Below are 19,177 nucleotides of genomic sequence, written 5' to 3' on the forward strand. Positions count from 1 at the left end.
TTCCTCGGTCGGCCAGAGTTAGATTAAAGTGTTGAAGAAATATTAATTGCTTCCATCTCCGGCATTTCTCGCGCTTCCGGCTGCGATGTTTTGCAGGGAGCCAAGACTTATCCTAAAGATAACATCATTTGGTGGGTGGGAAGAGTAAAAATGGACATCTTAACACACGGAACCCGTCCAGTGACATGCACCGAAAGCCACGGTGAACGGGAAACAAATGAAGTGACACTAAAGTTTCTTTTTTTACTTTGAAACATCTTCGCAAGCTCAGAGCTATTTGATTTAAAGGATAGAAATACTGCACGGAAAAGTACCATTTAAGCACGATTTTACTTAATATGTTGATCATTTGCTAAGGGTACGGCAACGAAACGAATGGTTCGTGATGATATTATTCGTGGACATGCAATTTGTTGCACTGAAAGGGTAGTTTTGGCTGTTTGTAGGATAGTCCTTGTCCTGAATTAATTGCACAAGCTAATAGCTTTCAAACATTTGTCCCTTGGCATCTTTTTTACCAATGTATTTATGTCTACCAGACATAATTTAACAAACAAGTGTGTGTCTGCTCTTTTTCTCAATAAAATATGCTGCAATGCCCCGGCGCTTTATTCACCGAGGTCAATAAGTTTTGTTTTGGACTGGTAGACTCTTGAATGGTCCACATCTAAACATCACAATTTATTCATGAGACTTTAACTTTCAATTCCAAAAATGACTCAATGGAAGAGAATGACCTCAAGCGTTACGATTTGTTGGGCGGAGCTACAAGTTTGTAAAAAAATATGATCGTATTACAAACGAGCTCTACACGATTTCCAATTTTTTAAATGACTGAAATGCGTCACTACAACAAACTCCTCATTTTTAATATAACCCAACTACTTTCCAAATTCATCCATTCCTTCTTCTACTTATTCAGTGCCACGCATAAGGATAGTAAATCCTTGCTACGGGAGGACAGTGTATATGACGCTTGATCCCTTGACGGGCATATTATTTAGTCGTAAGAGTTGACGACTGTAGACTGCCGATGGGACTGCCGATCCGTTGCATACAGTCTAAAATTGCCAATTTAACATTACAGGGTCTCACTGACCAACTCAACATCATAAGCTTCATTTGCAATCTATACAATCGCTTTTCAACATATCCAAGTGTTTTCCTAATTTAGTTCCTTAAAAGCCAAGCCTGAATATTTAGATTACTTTTGTTATTATTGTCTTAAAACTACTTTTGCCCGACCCGAACACGCTGCACTAACGGAGCAGAATCGCTTATGCTTTCTTACACGTTATGATCCTAATTGCAACCTTACATGTTACAGTTACAGCCAAACTTGCGGATGGCTCTGATCCGGTAGGTACGGGTCGATCCGCACATTACAAGTTTGTACCACGTTATCGGAAAGATGTACAGGATTTACCATTCACCATTAGACCACCCATTATTACTTTATTTCTTATTTTTCAATGCTTCATTCTTATACTTGACATTGTTATGAAGTATTCACACTCTTATAAAACTTAATACACCACCCAAATTTTTTGTTTATTCTCTTACCGCGACTAGACTGACTGGCAATTATCACCGCTTACAACTTTGATTTAGTATTTTTAACCAGGTCCCTTAGCTCACGGCGCAATATTTTACCGCTCGCCGTCTTTGGAATTTGCTCGATAAACCGAACGCCACCGTACAAGCGCTTCTGCTCCGACACCCTGCTCGCGACAAAGTCCTTCACCTCCTGCTCCGTCAGCTGCTCGCCATGCTCTTTCACAACGAACGCTAGTGGAAGCTCGCCAGCACGCTCGTCCGGTACGCCGATAACAGCCGCATCACTTACCTTCGGATGTTCGAGCAGTATCGCTTCCAGCTCGGCCGGCGGTACCTGGAAGCCCTTGTACTTGATCAGCTCCTTGATCCGGTCCACGATGAAAAACTCGTGATCATCATCGTAGTACGCAATGTCGCCCGTGTGCAGCCAACCGTCAGCATCGATGGCCTGCTCCTTGCCCACATATCCTTTCATGATCAATGAGCCCTTGAAGCACAGCTCACCCCGCTGGTTCGGTCCGAGCGCACGGCCCGTCTCCGGGTCAATCACCTTCACCCACTGGCCCATGCGCACCTTTCCCACGCTGCCCGCTTTGTTCTCGAATCCGTCCTGCATCAGCACACCGAGCGTGGTTTCGCTCATGCCGTACCCTTGCCGAATGAAAGCTACACCCAGTCGCTCCCGCACCTGATCCTCGATCTCTTTGCTCAACGGAGCCGCGCCACAGAACAGCGTCATCAGCGAGGAGAGATCGTAGTTGTCCACCATGGGATGTTTGGCCAGAAAGACCATCAGCGGAGGTACGAGTGTCATTAGATTTACGCGATACTTTTCAATACAGCTAAGAAACAGGTGTGGATCGAACCGTGGCATCACCACACACCGGCAATTGTTGGTAACCATATTCAGCAGCCCGACACCGGCGACGACGTGGAACAGAGGAGTCACTGCTAGCGCCACCAGCTGATCGGGTAGCTCCAGCAGCTTAGCCGACTCTTTCGAGTGTGCGATCGTAGCAATAATGCTCTGATGCGTCAACTCAACTCCCTTAGGTAGGCCTGTTGTTCCGGAAGACAATACGATTAGCGCCACCTGTCCGGCCTTGTTGACTGACTCCGGTCGATAGACATTTACATTCAACGGTCCATTGTCGAGCAGACTGGCGAACGGGATCAGCTCCGGATATTGTCTAGCGTCCGGATGATCGCCACACAGCACAACGCGCGGCTTTGAGCCCTGTATTCCACGGAGCGTGTGCATCAGCTTTTGAAGCACATCGGGCGATATGAAGATAAGCTTTGGGTTCGCCAGTCCTATCGCGTGCCTTAGCTCCCCTACGAGAAAGTGTTAATTTTGTTATCGATTCAACCCTCTGCCGATAAGCGAATGCAACAGCGCCCTATATTAACGACTTCTCACCTTCGACATAGGCTGGATTGAGCAGTGCCAGCGGAGCACCGACGAATATGCTACCAAACATCGTGATGCAATACTCCAGGCTGTTCTGGCTGAAGATGGCCACATTGTCCGTCCGCTTGATGCCTAGCTTCGCAAGTCCAACGGCAAGCCGCGCAGATCGCTCTAAGATTTGGCTGTAGCTCAGTTCTTCCAGCGTAACTGGATCTATCTACGAAAACGTCACAAAGAGGTATGAAAAAAGAGCAAATTCCAGATTAGAGCACGCGATGGTATACGTGTTGACACGTTGTTGACAATACCAAACCAATATTCGCCGGGCGCAGCTTCAACTCTGCAACTATCACCTCTCCGAGCGACCCATAGCGGTCCAGGTCAGTTGGGTCGGGTCCACCGTACAACACGAACTGGTCGTCCTCTTTGGTATGCATTTTCGCTATCGGAACACAAACGTTTCACTCAGCGCACGCGATGCGGAAGGTGACCAAAAACACACGAAAAAAAACCAAAACACACACATACACCAAAGCTCCAAATCGATTGGCCGCCCTTTGGACTGGACTGGGGCACACGGTTTAGTTCCACGAGTGAGCTGAGGGGTGCGATAGGGCAGCAAAAACGAGCAAAACAAATAATCGCTCAACCGTCAGCTGCTATGTGCGGTGCGTGGCGTCGAGAACCGGTTTCGAACGCGCGAACGTTGCGTGACGAATGACGCCGGCAGCACCTGCGCACGCCGCGGTTAAGACGCGTCAGCTAACTGACCAGCAAGTATGTAATAGTATTGGTGAGGGTTGAAACTTATTCACTATGGGATTTTTCGTAAATTGAAATTTAGAATTAAATTTAAGTAAAATAAGGAATCACTTGATAATAAAACATAATGGCCATACACACAATAAAATTTAAATTATTTTGAAATATTCTAAATTGCTTTGGTTAAATGCAACATAATGATTAACTCTGAAAAATAATTGCTATTTTGCAACAATCAGCTTTTTATCAAAGTTCAGATACTTCAAAGATAAATTAAAAACTAAACGATACTATTAACGGTCATGTCACAATAATGCTCATATCCGGCCAGAGCATGGACTCCGTTCGCCGAAATCCGTTCGCCGCCCAATCTCCACTCATTTGCATTCATAAGTGAGTGACGTCACTCATTTTTCAATGAGAAATCCTTTCGATCCCGTTTGTATGGGACGAAATCCGCGAAGTATTGCGGCGCGGATTTATGTGCTGTACGCTCATTGTGTAGTGGGCGCCGAACGGATTTCGATGAACGGAGTTCATGCCCTGGCCGATCATTTTAGTAATGGATACATTTCAAGATTTTTATCCGTGCTGCTCCCGTTTCCATTATTATTGCTCATAAAAATCAATAGCAATTGTTATTAAGTACGTATTTAACCCCATATATCGTACAATATATTTTCATACTGCATAAGTACTTCAAAATGAAACTACTACCGCTGCTTTGTATCCTGCTGTATCATCAAGTATTTGCTGACTACAGAGACAGGGAAGTGAGCAAGTGACAATCTTACAAGCCGATTACACCAAGAATTACGACGCAACGTACCCATCGCCCAACGTGGTAACTAATTTTGCTGGCGCATTGAATCAGAAACTGAATGATGAACATCTTATAAACTGGTTGGAAGCCATACCTGTTGAATGTTTTGTGATTTTACAGGGTTTACCTAGCCAATCCGGCATCGTCAAAGCGTTATCGGTCGCCGTTATTACTTTTTCGGGCGACGTAAACCCTCAATAGGGCACTGTCATTTCTATTCTATTCTTGTGAAGTATGAATCGGGCATGGCAAAGTGTAGCGTTCTACTATTTTCGCGAGACATCGATCTTTGCACAACGGTTTGCCAGATTCCGACGGTTGGCATTTGAGGCAGGTTTGCAGCAACAGTGGAAACATGAACTAATCATGTATTTCAAACGCAAACGAGATATGCTCTACCACCAAACAATTGATCGTGATCGTCACATTTTAAATATTGATAATATGGACCCTATATTTAAGTTGTTTCTTGTACAGTGGGGAGCCGCACTGTTTGTGTTCATTTGTGAAATTTGTGTTTTTGGCTAAAGAGTCATGCTCAACGCTTGCTAGTTGCATGGTACCGTCGTCAAATTGAGCGACTTAATAACATGCTAATAACATAATAACATGCCGTTGATGGTACAGACAAGCCTAGACTCAGCCAAAAATGTGGATTAAAAAATGTTTCAAAATGAATGAATCAAAATACAAACGCACTTTAATAAAATCATCAAAACCGCAATCTTAAAGGAAATAACACTTTCATAGCAGGAAAACTAAACATCGACAAACGCTACAAAATGTGTACAGTATGATTCAAAGCAAGAACTGTTTGTAGGGTAAATGTACCAATAGTGGTGCAATTTGTAGTGGTACCGATGTGTTTTAATGGATTTAAAGTGACAGGAAGGACAATTTCTGAATATTTTAACACATATGTTTTGGAATATGTTTTATCTTCGCAATCACAACCATTTTTACCCTGAAATACATCAAATTTACGAAAAAATACATATTTTTGTGACTGCTTCGTTGTACCTATAATAGTGGTATGGTTCCTATAGTCGTCGTATTGTGTTCCTATAGTGGTGGTAAACAAAGATGCATAAAAAACGGTGTATAATATCAATGAAACTTAGTTTCGAAGCTGTTGTCGTATGAATAGCAAGGATTACTGCCATAATATTGGTTTCTTGCGTAATTTGATCGTAACAAAATGTATAAATTTGTTTAAGAAACTATTCACTAAAGTACTGCATCACACCTGTTGTCAACCTACACCCGGAAGAGTGTGCTTGATTTGAAGTCAATTTTTCATTCAGGCAGATAAGCGAATTTTGGCCTGTTTTTGGTAAATTACCTACATAAAACTTATTTATTTTGCTTATTTTAGTGAAAACAGTACGACATGTCAAAAATTTCCTCAAAAAAATCTAAAACGACCTGTTTTTATTGATTTTATAACTAAAACCACTATAGGAACATGCCTGTTTGGTGTACCTATAATGGCTCTATGGTAAAAAAACACTTAAAAATGCATAAATATGGTCAAAAGGCAAATAATTTTAGTAAAACAATAACATTACATAACAGTTATGTTGAAAAACTAGTAATTGCGTGGTTATGTGGTCGTTTAGAACGTTAACAGAAAAATGAGTTTCGTTATGAAATCCTAACCGTAGCAATAGACGATGCGCAATCTCAGATTGCGCATATATTTATCTGTCAAACGGCCCGATTTGATATATTTATCTGTCAAAAAATATTTATATATCTCGGACATATAAATCTCGAAAATTCATGCGCAATCTTAGCGCAATCTTGGATTAATACGTTTGTTTACATATAGCGGTAGGTATTGAAACGAAAAAATATGAGATGAGCGTTGATTTTTGAGCCAAAAATCTAATTAAATTTTGATTACAGCCATGGAGAACGAATCGCCGAACGTGCCGAATCGCCGGAACTATATAAAATTGGTAAATATATAATCATTCTGTTTTTTATACCGGTGTTTTTGTAGTGGAAGCAATGCTTGGGTTTTTTTTTTTGTAGCTTTATTTTTCCTTAAATGATATATGTTCAGTGTTTGTGATTTGTGTATGCGGTTATACTAAAGAAATTTAGAAATATGGGCAACAATTGAATTATTATTAAATTTCGATTATTTTCCGGCTTGGAAAAAAAACAACACCGCTGCTGCTTCTCCAGCTACCGGCAATTTTTTTAAACGACAGCTGCTTTGCAGTTTGTTAAAAAAAATTGTAAAAATTGTAGATTGTTAAAAAGTCAAATTGTAAAAATTGTAGATTGCAAAAATTGTAAAAAAATTAAATTGTAAAAATAGTAAATTGTAAAAATTGTACTAATTTAATGTACCTAGCTAGTCTTTATTGTTACAGGAATAAACCATTGAACTGAAATGTTTTATTTGTACATTGCAGCTCTTTGAGAACTGACCTGGCTGTACCACGGGATGTTATGTTTCTTATTAGTCCGCATACACTAATAATCGTTTGGAATTCTGGAATGTAGGTTATGCGGTTTTGGTCTTCTTCCAACAGGAAATCTTTCTTATATTTCGGAATACCAACTATTCCTGCTGGCCCTGCTTTCCTGCACCATTTTTGCTGCAACCTCTACCCCAACTGCTACAATGGAAGCTATTGCTGTTGCCGCTGCGATTAAAAAAAACTTTCTTATTTTTACAGGAACGTTTATGTATATTTAAATATTTTATATTACAGCTCTCCCGAGTTAGAGGACTGATAATGGAAGAAAACTGCTGCATCTTCCGGGCCATCAAAATAATAACGGGGTCATGGGGATGGTGAATGAATAGAGTCGAGATTAATCGTTTTTTTATTATTGATTTGCTTCCAGAATGTTGAGAAAAGCCTTCGGCTAATTGCCGAGGTGGAACGACGGCCTGCTTTATGGCAAAAGCGGTCGGAGTTCTACAAAAACGGTATTCGGCGAAGGGATGCGTGGACCGAGATTGGTGGACTCTTGGACCTCACCGTCGAAGAGGCGAGCTACCAGTGGAGGAAGCTGCTGACCAGCTACAGGACTTATAAGTCCAAGCTGCGTAAAAGTCAGCAAAGCGGAGCAGGTACTAATCAAATTTAAAATAATATGAAATTGTTCAATGACATAATTTTATCATTCGTAGCGGCTGAGGACGTCTTCCACCCAAGATGGTTCGCCTTCGACGCGATGAGGTTCCTCGATGATACCATGAAGGACGGCACGCATCTCGATACGGTAAGTTGTTTTGTTATTTATCTGTAAATTTTATATTTCACTGCGAGTTAAGGGCGGTCCTGTGGCACAGCAACAACATGCCCGTCATGGGTTGAAGCCTCATATGGACCGTTCTCAAACGATCGCAAATAAATCGTTTTATCTGAATAACTTGCCAAGCGTGATTCACGTTGAACCATTCTTTCATCTAAACAATGGTGGGTGGACAATGCAAAGGTACAAGTGTACTAACGACGATGTGGGTTAGCATATTATTCATATAATGTATAATTGCATGTAATCTACGCACATTCTACGATTTAATAACTACTAATTAGCTTAATAATTGACACATACAAAGAGTTGTATTGCATTAATGATTAAGTTGGTTATTATACTTAAGATCATGTGCAATGTGTAAACGTATATTCAACAAGTCGTTTGGCGTGCGACAGGGTATGCCTTGTAGTCCGCTCATTGTAGCTGGAGCTCTCTCGCCTTCTACAAAACGCCCATTGACGACCCTGTCAAAAGATGAAGGGCGAGTGTATGTATTGCGTGAAGCACTCTGTCGAAGAAAATTATGGAGATATATTGTTGTCATAATAACCGTTTTAGCTTCTTCTGGCTCTAGCAGAATCGGGCTTTTATTAATGCGGAAACGGTTGGCTAAAATCCCGAACACATTTTCAACGATCATTCGAGCACGAGAGTGACGTTTGTTGAAAACTCTTTCAATTGTCCCTTCCGCATGCATGCCTCCAAATGGTCGAATGCAGTACCTGGTAAAAGCAAACGCTTTATTGCCTAAAAGAAAGTAAGGTACTCGCATTGCATATGGAACTCGCAGTGGTTCAGGTTCCGGTACATTCAAACTGTTGTTTTCCAGCCTCTGGTATAAGCGTGTGTTTTTAAATACACCTCCGTCAGATATTCCACCTTTTCCTCCAATATCTGCATGTAAAAAGTTGTAATCGGCATCTACTACCGCAAGTAAAACAATGCTGAAATAATGTTGATAGTTGTAATACTCTGATCCACTATTACTAGGCTTTTCCACTTGTACGTGTTTGCCATCAATGGACCCAATTGCATGCGGAAAATTCCACCTTTGTTCAAACTTTTTTGATTTCTCCTTCCATTCTTCTGCTGTGGACGGCATCTGAAATGATAATAACACATACAAAGATAAATTAATTATATATTTCATAAATTTAACTCATATGTATTGCTCGTCGTTGGATATCAATGCAACCTTATTTATTTTGTAACTTTTTGATTATGCTATCTCATTATTTTTTATCTCTCTTTTCAGTTCGATGACGACCTAGAACAAGACACCTCCACCCAAGCCCACCCAATCCCTTCTTGTTCCTATTCCTCAATTCCGCCCCAACCAACAATCCCAGCACCAACAATCCCAGCACCAACAATCCCAGCACCAAATCCAGCACCAACAACAGCACGAACTACAGCACCAACTACAGCACCAACCCCAGCACGAACTCCAGTACCGATCCCAGCACCAATCCGAGCAACAACAACTCCAGCACCAACCCCAGCACAAACCCCAGCACCGACCCCAGCACCGACCCCAGCACCAAGCCCAGCACCCACTCCAGCGATGGAAAATTATTTGTCCATGTTTGGCCAGTGGGTGGGGGCATGGTTAATCCATTTACCACCAGACCAACAAAACGATGCCACTAATCGTTTGCGGCAGACGATGCTGGAGTGGGATCTGGAACACAATAAAAAATAAAATAAAAAAAATTACAAAAACATACCTTTACATAGCTCCGCAAATGTTTATTTAAACAAGCACACACATCCTTTACAATTTTGGCAATCGATGATTTAGAAACCTAAAATTATACAATACTCATTAAAATCCGAACATTTCATTTTAATTCGTTCAACATTAGGCTCTTGCATCGTTTTCGATTGCTAACTTCTCTTCACTTGCTTTTGTCCGAAAAAGTTTTATCAGTCCTGCGTACGGGGAGACGGTTTGTATGAGATTCGATGTTGCCACGGTGCTGCCATGGAAAAGACCGACGCCACTACCGTCTCCAATCGGACCGCCGAAACAAGAAAAAAAACAAAACATACTTACCCGAAACAAGTATTGCAAGCTTGCAAATGTCTCCCCCGTTGCCAAATACCGCAATGTTATTAAAAGCCTTTCTTGGGCCGTGTACGCTTCTCGCATATTTGTATCCATGCGGCTTATTTCTGGACCGACCAAGGCATAAAGACGATCGAAATCTTCGTGTTTCATCCGCATAAAATTTTTTATCGTATCGTTTACCATTTCGGCCTTGATGTCGTCCAACAGACGATTTCCATCCTGTCTTCTGCGGAAGAAAACTGGTCGCATCCACCACCGACGGTTTCGCCGAAGACGCCGGTTGTAATTATGATCGTTGTTTGATAAATAATCACTCATGGCTGGAAAATGAATCTGCTTACGGATTAACACGTTCAGTTGTGGCGGAAGCCAAAACAAAACAACACAACGCATGCAAATGACGTTTATAGGCCAGGGTTGGCTTCGCGGAAACGATATATTTTTTGACAGATAAATATATGCGCAATCTGAGATTGCGCATCGTTTATTGATACGGTAAGGATTTTGGAAAAATGTTGACACATTTCACAAAATAATGGATATTTCGGTCACTAAGTAACGGAAAGGCCCCGTTTAACTTTTAAACCCTTTGTAAAAGGCTAAAGAACATTTCACACTAACGTAAATAACTTAATTACTTTTAACTTGCCCTATGAACCGCATTTTAGAGCAATAGCACTACTATTGGTACTACCACCACTATAGGTACATTTACCCTACATTATACAATCCAAAACAGAAACAAAGTAAGAAATATCAACGTTGTCAACAAAAGATAAAAGAAACTAACTAAATGATGACAACAATTTTCATAACAAACACGTAACCCAGAAACAAACGTATGAAGCTTAGCATGAGCATAAATAAATTCACCACTGATCTTGGGGGACCTGATTTATTTGGACTGTCAGGATAGGACTATACCATAATTTCAATCTTTTTGATAAATCATTGATTGAACCCAAGATCGGGCCTCTTTGCTCCTCCGTTTCCGTTTTTGCATCAATTAGATTTCTGTCGACAGAAATGGTGACGGTGTTGGAAGGTCACAACAGTCAAGGTGCACTTGACAATTTTTAACACTTTTCTATTTCCACTCATACGCTCTAATACATATTCCAATACTAAATCACTTGCATATTAAAAAATAATTTTTTTTTATCGCATCGATCGAAGTGTATAAATATTAGATTACTTTGATGGGCATGCTGTAAGCAATGCGTTACTACTCAATTAAAATATATGCTCATCATGCTTCATGCATTACACTGCTTTATTTTCGCTCAAAATTGAAGCAGTTTTAATAAATTGAAATAAAAATAGAGGTAATCCATGTAAATTTAACGATGACAAAAACATCTAAGCCATCCAATGATATTATTCAGCATGTAACACGTTTTATGAGCGAAACCATCATTTGACGGCTGCTTCAATTCAGTGAGCAACCTATTCCTAGTTTAATTGACAACTCGATGGCACAAAAGCTATTCAAAGAAGAAAATGCAGTTCATTTTCAACTTGATCTATACACACCGTACGTGCCACCCAACATTGGGTGGCACGTACTTTACCACTTTTTCTACTTTTGATGCAAAAGACATCCTATTCGTCAACGTAATCGAAATGAACAAAGTTAGTTACTGATAAGAAACAGCATTGCAATATATCTTGTATGACATTTTGCACCCAACCTCACCTGTAACAAATTGGTGCTACTCCCGGTATACTATACTCCAGGAAACGCTAAGCGAAAATATACTTTGTTTATTCTTTCTTAACAATTGCATCTTGCCGCCAGTTTGTTATTTGTTATTTATGTTATATATTTGAAGTGTTGAACATTTTAGAATGGTTTTTAAAGGAAAGAAAAACAACAATATATGTAATGTACAACAAATCTTTATTTTAACATTTTAAAACGAATACTTATCGTGCTTATATCAAAAGCAGACAAAGCAAAGCTTGCTAAATAAACCATCAGCATCGAAAGCATTCGTAAGATTTTCTTTCAAACTAAACCTATGTGCATTCGATTTTCAACGACAACACGCAAAACATCTCACTATGATCACCTCCACCACAAATACTACTATTGCCATCGCCCACAGCAAACAAAAAAACAATACGAGTGGTTTTAAATTATCCACATGTATCAAATGTTCTGTTTGCTGGTCATTGATCTGAGTTATACTTTTGTATAATTTAGGACATTTGAAATTTGCTTGCCGCCAGTAAGATGGTAAACCAGCTTCAAACACTCGGTATTGAAATGTTTGAAATGGCCGTCGAATAAGCGTTTTGGGATGAAAAGTATAGAACGGTAGCATTTCTAATACATTCTCCGGAAGTATTTTGTACGAATGCTCAGCATCACGAGTCGCCTCATTATGCATGGTGTTAATCTGTAATCCAACTCGATTCTCCAAAACAGTTAAACCATCAAACAGCATAATATCACTCTCGTACTTCCCTAACATTCCATGCAGTTTGTCCATAGGTTTGGTATCAAAGTTTCTGTGATACACAGTAATGTTGCGATTGCGCAAATCTTGAATCGTCAGCGCACCTGGTTCTCGAGGAGTTTGCGTAATGTAAGATATGAGTTTCGTCTCGTAGCCACATTTCAACAGGAAAAACATTACAATTAACGCAATTGCCACCACCTTTTCGGATGGTCGTGTGAAACGAAGCTGACGCTTTTCAAACCCAAACAGTGCCAGACCTACCAGACTGTTGGTGAACATTTTCGGTGCAAGCTGTTCCATGAGCAGAAAACCGAGACACAACGCAAGAATTAACCACCATACGGAATGCTGGAAGGGTTTCAACATAATTTCCCAAATGGTTAACAATCGTCCCGCCGGGGTAGCAAAAGCAATTTGTTCCATCTCCATACAGCTGACACTGAACTTGTTGTACCGGTGGAAAAAATTACGATTCCATAAAACATCCAAATTGTTTAACTTCGAACTACAATAGCTGATCGTTTCGTTGTCGTTGCACTGCAATTTCGTCAAATGCAACTCGAGGTTGAAAGTTTTGGCAAACAGCTGTAATAATGCAATGTCCTCTCCTACTATATTTTCACATGCACCGACGGTATATATATCATTCTTATACACTGCTTTCAATTTTGTTATTTGTAAGGTTTTCAGTCGATCGTAGAATAACACATTGTAGCCGGGGAACCCAGCGTGTCCTCGAACCCGAAATGGATTTAAGTAAAACGTGTATACGTAATTTTCGTTCAGAGCGATCAGTGCCACGTTAAGCAATCCTAGCGCTGTGAGATAGTATGCATTACGCTGAAACTTGTTTACGTTTGACGTTAGTTCGAACAGCACAATCGTCTTACATTCAATGTGAATGTTTTTTATCCACTGGGAAATATTATGATCATCCATAGTTAACACTTTAAGCGCCGTGTCATATAAATTCGCATGACGGTTTTGCTCACCGCTCAGCTTTGCATCTGACGCTCAGTGATTCTCTTGAGAACGAATGAGGTAGAAAAGAGAGAACGAGAACGACATGTGCTACGCCGCTTATCGCAATGAAACAAAAGAGTGATAACAATCGCACGAGAAACTGTCGCTCTCATCGCTCTCTTGCCATGCGCTACGTGCTCACTCGAAAACTGTGACGTCAGGCTGGCGGTCAAAGTGTTAATGTTTCACTTCCCAATATAATGACCGCTATGTTGGGATCCTGCATGGTGATATCGTATTTGCCTTGCTGATTTGCTTGCATCAAGCTGATGTGCTGCGTGTTAAGACGCTGTGCCAAATCACTTTGTAAGGTAGAATATTCTGTATCAGGGGAAAATTGTAGCATCCAGCAATTCAACACACCATCAGCTGCTGTTTCTTTGCGCAGATCCTGCGCGAGGCGACTAACATACCATACGACATCTTTTTGTCGACTAGCTATACCATCACCAAACAGTGTAAGAGAAAAGACCAGTTTAAACACAGTTACACACCGCAACATTTTGTGTTGTGCTCTCGTAGTATACTGAAATCGAAATACTTAGAGCTTGAGGCTCCCGTTTTTTTTAAGTTGAGCAATTATCTGCTGCATTGTATCAAACCGTTTTACAAGTGTAAAGTATAGAAATGAAGCAATTTTGCATTTCATTAAAAACATCACAACATATTTTAATTATATTCTCGCTGGGAATGATGCCTAATTATTTAATATAATCAGGATCAATGTTTTCTAGCAGTAAGTAGTAAAACATTGTATATACTAATCTATGGTTTATCTTTGATGCAGCAAAAGTTATCAATCAATCGTTAACAAATCGTTTAAAATATTGCTTTTTAATTAACATTGGTGATACAGTCAATTCTCTCTAAGGGGGACTTCAAACCGTTGTCCGTTATCCGTCGATGTCTGCCTGTACCACTAGTCGGGTTGGTAATCCGTGGCACATTTATTACCCTTAGCAGGATATTAGGTCCTTCGTATGAGAAGCACGGATCATCTGGAACTTGAACGCATCACAGTTTCCTCATCACAGTTTACACAAGATCACTACGATGATCTATTTCTAAGCTCTATTTCTAAAAAATGTCCCACGTTTGAAAGAAATGCATAACAATCACGCAGGCCCTAAGATGTTTGCGTACTTGCAGATTTAAAAAACGCCAATTACGTTTTGCGACATTGTAATCTTTTTTTTTATCCTCTCAGACTAAGACCCAGTTTCAAGTTGACAAAAGTACAAGTATTTCCAATAATTTAAGCGAAAATTTGTTGTGTTATTTAGTTACGAAACAATATTAGCCAAACCAATGAAGGTCCGTGAATAAAAAATGACACAGCAACAATGCATCTTGGAAAAACCATCGATTGACGAGACTTCACTGTTGAGTTTTAATTATTTTAATGGCCTAAAGATTCAATCGAGGAACTATTTCTTCAATTACAAACAATGAAGCAAATGCAATTTAAACCCAAGGACATTTACACTGGTATTTATTCATTGCTATTTTCATCAGTCATCCAGTAACACAAGAGAAAACGATAGGCTACAGCGCTTCACTTTAGCAAAGAAAAAAAATTCTATAAAATCACATTTTGCCAGTTTAACATGCACCTTTGTACAAAAACAGTTCTATTTATCGTAGCTGTCTCATATGTACACGTTGCGTCAGTGAAGCGTTCAAACGAAGCCATCCAGTATGTGACAAATCTAACGCGTTTCATCAACGATCAACACTTTGGTACCTTCGTTTACTGGTTGCTTCAGTTCAGTGATCAACATACTCCTACTTTATTACACAACGCGATGGCGCAAGAGCTCTCCAAAGACGAAGATACAGTGCTGCTTCAAGTTGATCTACACACATCGTACAGCTCGTCCTATTCCTTTCCGAACGTGGTTATCATCTTCGCAGATGCTTTGGACGAGGATGTGGACCCTACACATTTACGCTCGTGGCTAGATGCAGTACCGTACAAGACCTTTGTTGTAATTATTTTTAAAATGTCCAATCGCATGCTCATTGATAGCGTTTCCGAAAATTTTCTATCGTACGGCATAGTAAACTTGATTATGGTTGCCTTTAATCGAAATAACATTTTCACATTCAACTACGCTCCCACAAGAACAACGGTGTACGTTGGGTTTCCATGCCCATCGGTTCTACTCTACAACCGATTGAGAGAATTTAAAACTGAAACTTTAAAAATAACTTATGCTCAAAGCAGTTTTACCTATACGTATGACGATGGATTTGAAGGAGAAGATATGCACCTGTTTAAACTTTTCTTCCAAAGGCTTGGAATTAACATAGCATTTGACGAACTCATTTGTGACGGAAAACATTATTTAATTGAATGTCTGCAGGAATCGAATAATTATATTTTTGTAAATCGTATTTACATTCGTAAGCTTTCTTCCCAGCTCATCGATGCCATCGAAATGGACAAGGTACGGATTTTTGCTCCCAAAGGAAAGCCGCTGACTTTCGCGGAAATCCTGCTTAAGCCCTTTCACCCTGCCGTGTGGATGCTGCTCCTAGGCATCTGCGTTGCCGTTCATCTTTTATGTCGCCTTGCACCCCGCCTCATCTGTAACGATTTGGTGCTACTGGCTCTTACTGGCATAGAAAAACAAAGCTTACAAACGACGGGACGATTCGAAAAGCTATTCGCTATCTCACTGATCATACTGTTTTTTCAACTCAAAAGCGCTTACGAAACCAAGCTCGTATCATATATGATCGATGTACCTACCCAACCAGACCCAAAGACAATTGATGAGCTTCGGCAAAGAGACTTAAAGGTGATTGTCGACAGTAGATTTTTTAACCCGAACCAGTTTCACCAACAGTTAGCTGGGTTACTACGAGTAACTGAAAATGTAACAACATTGCTAAAGGAGGACGCCTTATTGATCAATGACATTGCCATGCGAATAATGGCGAAGGATATTTCTAACGTCGATCCTATAACTGGAAAGCAACTTTACGTCCCGCTTGAAGAAATTTTGGGTGAAACAATGCCATTCTTCTACTTTCATAAAAAATGTCCTTTTCAATACGAATTCAGTACATATCGAAGGTATGTATTTGAAGCTGGATTGCAACAACATTGGAGAAAAACAATAATAACACTCAAGGATAGGAGATTTAATACAGTCATTGCTAAATTAAAGAGTGTTTCTCAGCAAACTGTGAGGGGTAATACACTCAAACCTATATTTATCGGCATCATCCTTCTGTGGGTCGCTGCACTTGTCGTGTTTCTTAATGAAAATATCATTTTTTACTCATGGAAATGGTGCAAGCAATTCAAAAAATTCAAAAACCTTTAAAATAATTTATCACATATATTATAGCATAGATAAGGGTCACAAATAAAATGCAAAGCTACATTTCCTGAATAGATATACATACAATGTATTGTATGTACACACAAAAAACTATTGAAATTAAACAAATATATTTATATTGTTTGCGTTACGTAATATGTTGAACTTACTTCTAACAATGGAACAACTATAAAGTCAATTTCAAATATTTGAAATTTAGAAAGATTTTCAACTTAACGCTCTGAAATTCTCCACTTATTTTCAAGCCATCCCATGCGAGTCGCTTTGGTGGACCGTCCCAAGATAGCAGAGCTCCTTCACTACCAGGATATTGTCTTAGTCATTTCATACACTGCCTCCCAGTCGAATTGCACCTCCGGCCAGCAGGTACTTCGTCGCATTGATCCTCATTCCAACTCTTGCTGTTTGCTTTGTAATGTTCGCAGTAGTGTAGCAATACGTCGCTGATATGGCGGTGGAGCCGAAGCCTCTAGAAGGTTAACAAAGGCTCACCATTCTTTACTCATATTCCATACGTCCTCAATGTACAGATCGGTAACATGCCTCTCAATTATCTAAGCTTAGCTTTAAGGGGTTCTTCATGACTTTACTAGAGTGCATCTGTTCTCCTTATTAGCAGCGGCTCCCTCCTAGCGTATGCTTCTTCCCAAAAGGCTGCATAGAATATTCTCGTCCTTGCTCGATGCCCCAAAAATCAGCAAGCTTCGTTTGAATCATACAGGAGTCCGAGGCAAGGCGACGGACTCTCCTGTCTACTATTCAACATCGCATTGAAAGGCGACCTATGAACTACGGCACTATTTTCTACTGGACTATTATTTTTTTTGACACCGGTGGATGACATCAGCATTTTTCGTTAATCAACAGCAAACGTATGCGAGGTATGCACCGAAATCAAACGTTAATAATTTCGATTGGATTGATTGAAAATCCACTTTTTTGCGTAAACGCATTAAAACTGTTCTTCAAAACAAAAAACCACAGTTGTACAAAATTATATATAATCATAGATTTTCTAAGCCATTGGAAATTACGAAACGCCACCGTATACCACACACGCGTATCAGTTTTTTAATCAGCAAATTGTTGAAAGTAATTATTTTAACATTTTTCTGACCAACCAGTTTAATGTACCAATTATTTCACAATCAAATATGGTTCCACATTGCTCTAGCCTATGTCTGTTTAACCGAACAATGGAGCTATGGCGCATTACGAAAGTGATATTAATTTCTGTGCTCAAAGTTGCTCTGGTATCTTATATATAATGCAAAGAAAATCAAGCATTTAAAAGCTACACAGCACTATAATGCCGTCCACTCTATACTCTAATAGAAAACAACACACAGTGCTGGTTTAACATGAACCTTCGTACAAAAACAGTTCTATTTATCGTAGCTGTCTCGTATTTACAAGCTGCGTCAGTGAAGCGTTCAAACGAGGCCATCCAGTATGTGACAAATCTAACGCGTTTCATCAACGATCAACACTTTGGTACCTTCGTTTGCTGGTTGCTTCAGTTCAGTGATCAACATACTCCTGCTTTATTACACAACGCGATGGCGCAAGAGCTCTCCAAAGACGAAGATACAGTGCTGCTTCAAGTTGATCTACACACATCGTACAGCCCGTCCTATTCCTTTCCGAACGTGGTTATCATCTTCGCAGATGCTTTGGACGAGGATGTGGACCTTACACATTTACGCACGTGGCTAGATGCAGTCCCGTACAAGACCTTTGTTGTAATTCTTTTTAAAATGACTAATGAGCATTTCATTAATAGCGTTGCCGAAAATTTTCATTTGTATAGCATAGTCAACTTGATTATGGTTGCCATTAATCGAAATAACATTTTCACATTCAACTACGCTCCCACAAGAACAACGGCGCATGTTGGCTTTCCTCATCCATTGGTTCTACTCTACAACCGATTAAAAGAAATTAAGGTGGAAACTGTAACATTAAGCTACGCCGAGAATATTTTCACTCATTCTGCTGGAGAAGACCTTGACGGTGAAGATATTCATCTGTTCAGATTATTCTTCGAGCGACTTGGAATAGCAACAGTATTTGCTAAAGTAATCTGTGACGGAAATCAATCCTTTGTGCAATGCCTCGTGCAAGCTGATCCCTTGGTTCTCGTTAATCGTTTAATTATTTTTAATCATTCTATGCAGTTGGTGGATGCCATCGAAATGGACAAGGTACGGATTTTTGCACCCAAAGGAAAGCCGCTGACTTTCGCGGAAATCCTGCTTAAGCCCTTTCACTCTGCCGTGTGGATGCTGCTCCTAGGCATCTGCGTTGCCGTCCAGCTTTTATGTCGCCTTGCACCCAGCCTCGTCTGTAACGATTTGGTGCTACTGGCTCTTACTGGCATAGAAAAACGAAGCTTACAAACGACGGGACGATTCGAAAAGCTATTCG

At 40.1% G+C, this 19,177-nt stretch overlaps 3 protein-coding genes across 3 annotated transcripts; 1 reads left to right on the plus strand and 2 right to left on the minus strand.

The window, feature by feature from the left end:
* Positions 1-1,421: 1,421 nt before the first annotated feature.
* On the minus strand, positions 1,422-3,735 carry LOC1270951 (luciferin 4-monooxygenase). Its single transcript, XM_309687.6, has 3 exons — positions 3,277-3,735; positions 2,978-3,185; positions 1,422-2,892 (listed from the first exon to the last, which is right to left on the minus strand). Exons 1-3 carry the CDS (start codon positions 3,403-3,405, stop codon positions 1,595-1,597), a joined length of 1,635 nt encoding a protein of 544 aa, XP_309687.6. The 5' UTR covers positions 3,406-3,735; the 3' UTR covers positions 1,422-1,594.
* A 2,728-nt stretch (positions 3,736-6,463) lies between these two features.
* On the plus strand, positions 6,464-9,560 carry LOC133391984 (programmed cell death 6-interacting protein-like). Its single transcript, XM_061649536.1, has 4 exons — positions 6,464-6,494; positions 7,378-7,647; positions 7,708-7,799; positions 9,094-9,560. The coding sequence occupies exons 1-4, from the start codon at positions 6,464-6,466 to the stop codon at positions 9,538-9,540; spliced, it is 840 nt and encodes a 279-aa protein (XP_061505520.1). The 3' UTR covers positions 9,541-9,560.
* Positions 9,561-11,659: 2,099 nt separating this feature from the next.
* LOC133391989 (uncharacterized) lies at positions 11,660-13,313 on the minus strand. Its single transcript, XM_061649609.1, has one exon. It carries the CDS (start codon positions 13,311-13,313, stop codon positions 11,946-11,948), a length of 1,368 nt encoding a protein of 455 aa, XP_061505593.1. The 3' UTR covers positions 11,660-11,945.
* Between the last annotated feature and the right edge of the window lie 5,864 nt (positions 13,314-19,177).

This window comes from Anopheles gambiae, chromosome 2, assembly GCF_943734735.2.
Source record: "Anopheles gambiae chromosome 2, idAnoGambNW_F1_1, whole genome shotgun sequence".
NCBI lineage: Eukaryota > Metazoa > Arthropoda > Insecta > Diptera > Culicidae > Anopheles > Anopheles gambiae.

What these genes read in the sequence shown, in the direction of transcription:
- LOC1270951 (XM_309687.6), bottom strand. Translation starts at nt 3,405, where the DNA reads ATGCATACCAAAGAGGACGACCAGTTCGTGTTGTACGGTGGACCCGAC. An exon ending in GCCCGGCGAATATTGGTTTG is followed by an intron (nt 3,186 to 3,276) that starts GTATTGTCAACA and finishes ACGTTTTCGTAG; the next exon opens with ATAGATCCAGTTACGCTGGA. An exon ending in CAATCCAGCCTATGTCGAAG is followed by an intron (nt 2,893 to 2,977) that starts GTGAGAAGTCGT and finishes ACTTTCTCGTAG; the next exon opens with GGGAGCTAAGGCACGCGATA.
- LOC133391984 (XM_061649536.1), top strand. Translation starts at nt 6,464, where the DNA reads ATGGAGAACGAATCGCCGAACGTGCCGAATC. An exon ending in AAGTCAGCAAAGCGGAGCAG is followed by an intron (nt 7,648 to 7,707) that starts GTACTAATCAAA and finishes TATCATTCGTAG; the next exon opens with CGGCTGAGGACGTCTTCCAC. An exon ending in ACGGCACGCATCTCGATACG is followed by an intron (nt 7,800 to 9,093) that starts GTAAGTTGTTTT and finishes CTCTCTTTTCAG; the next exon opens with TTCGATGACGACCTAGAACA.
- LOC133391989 (XM_061649609.1), bottom strand. Translation starts at nt 13,313, where the DNA reads ATGGATGATCATAATATTTCCCAGTGGATAAAAAACATTCACATTGAA.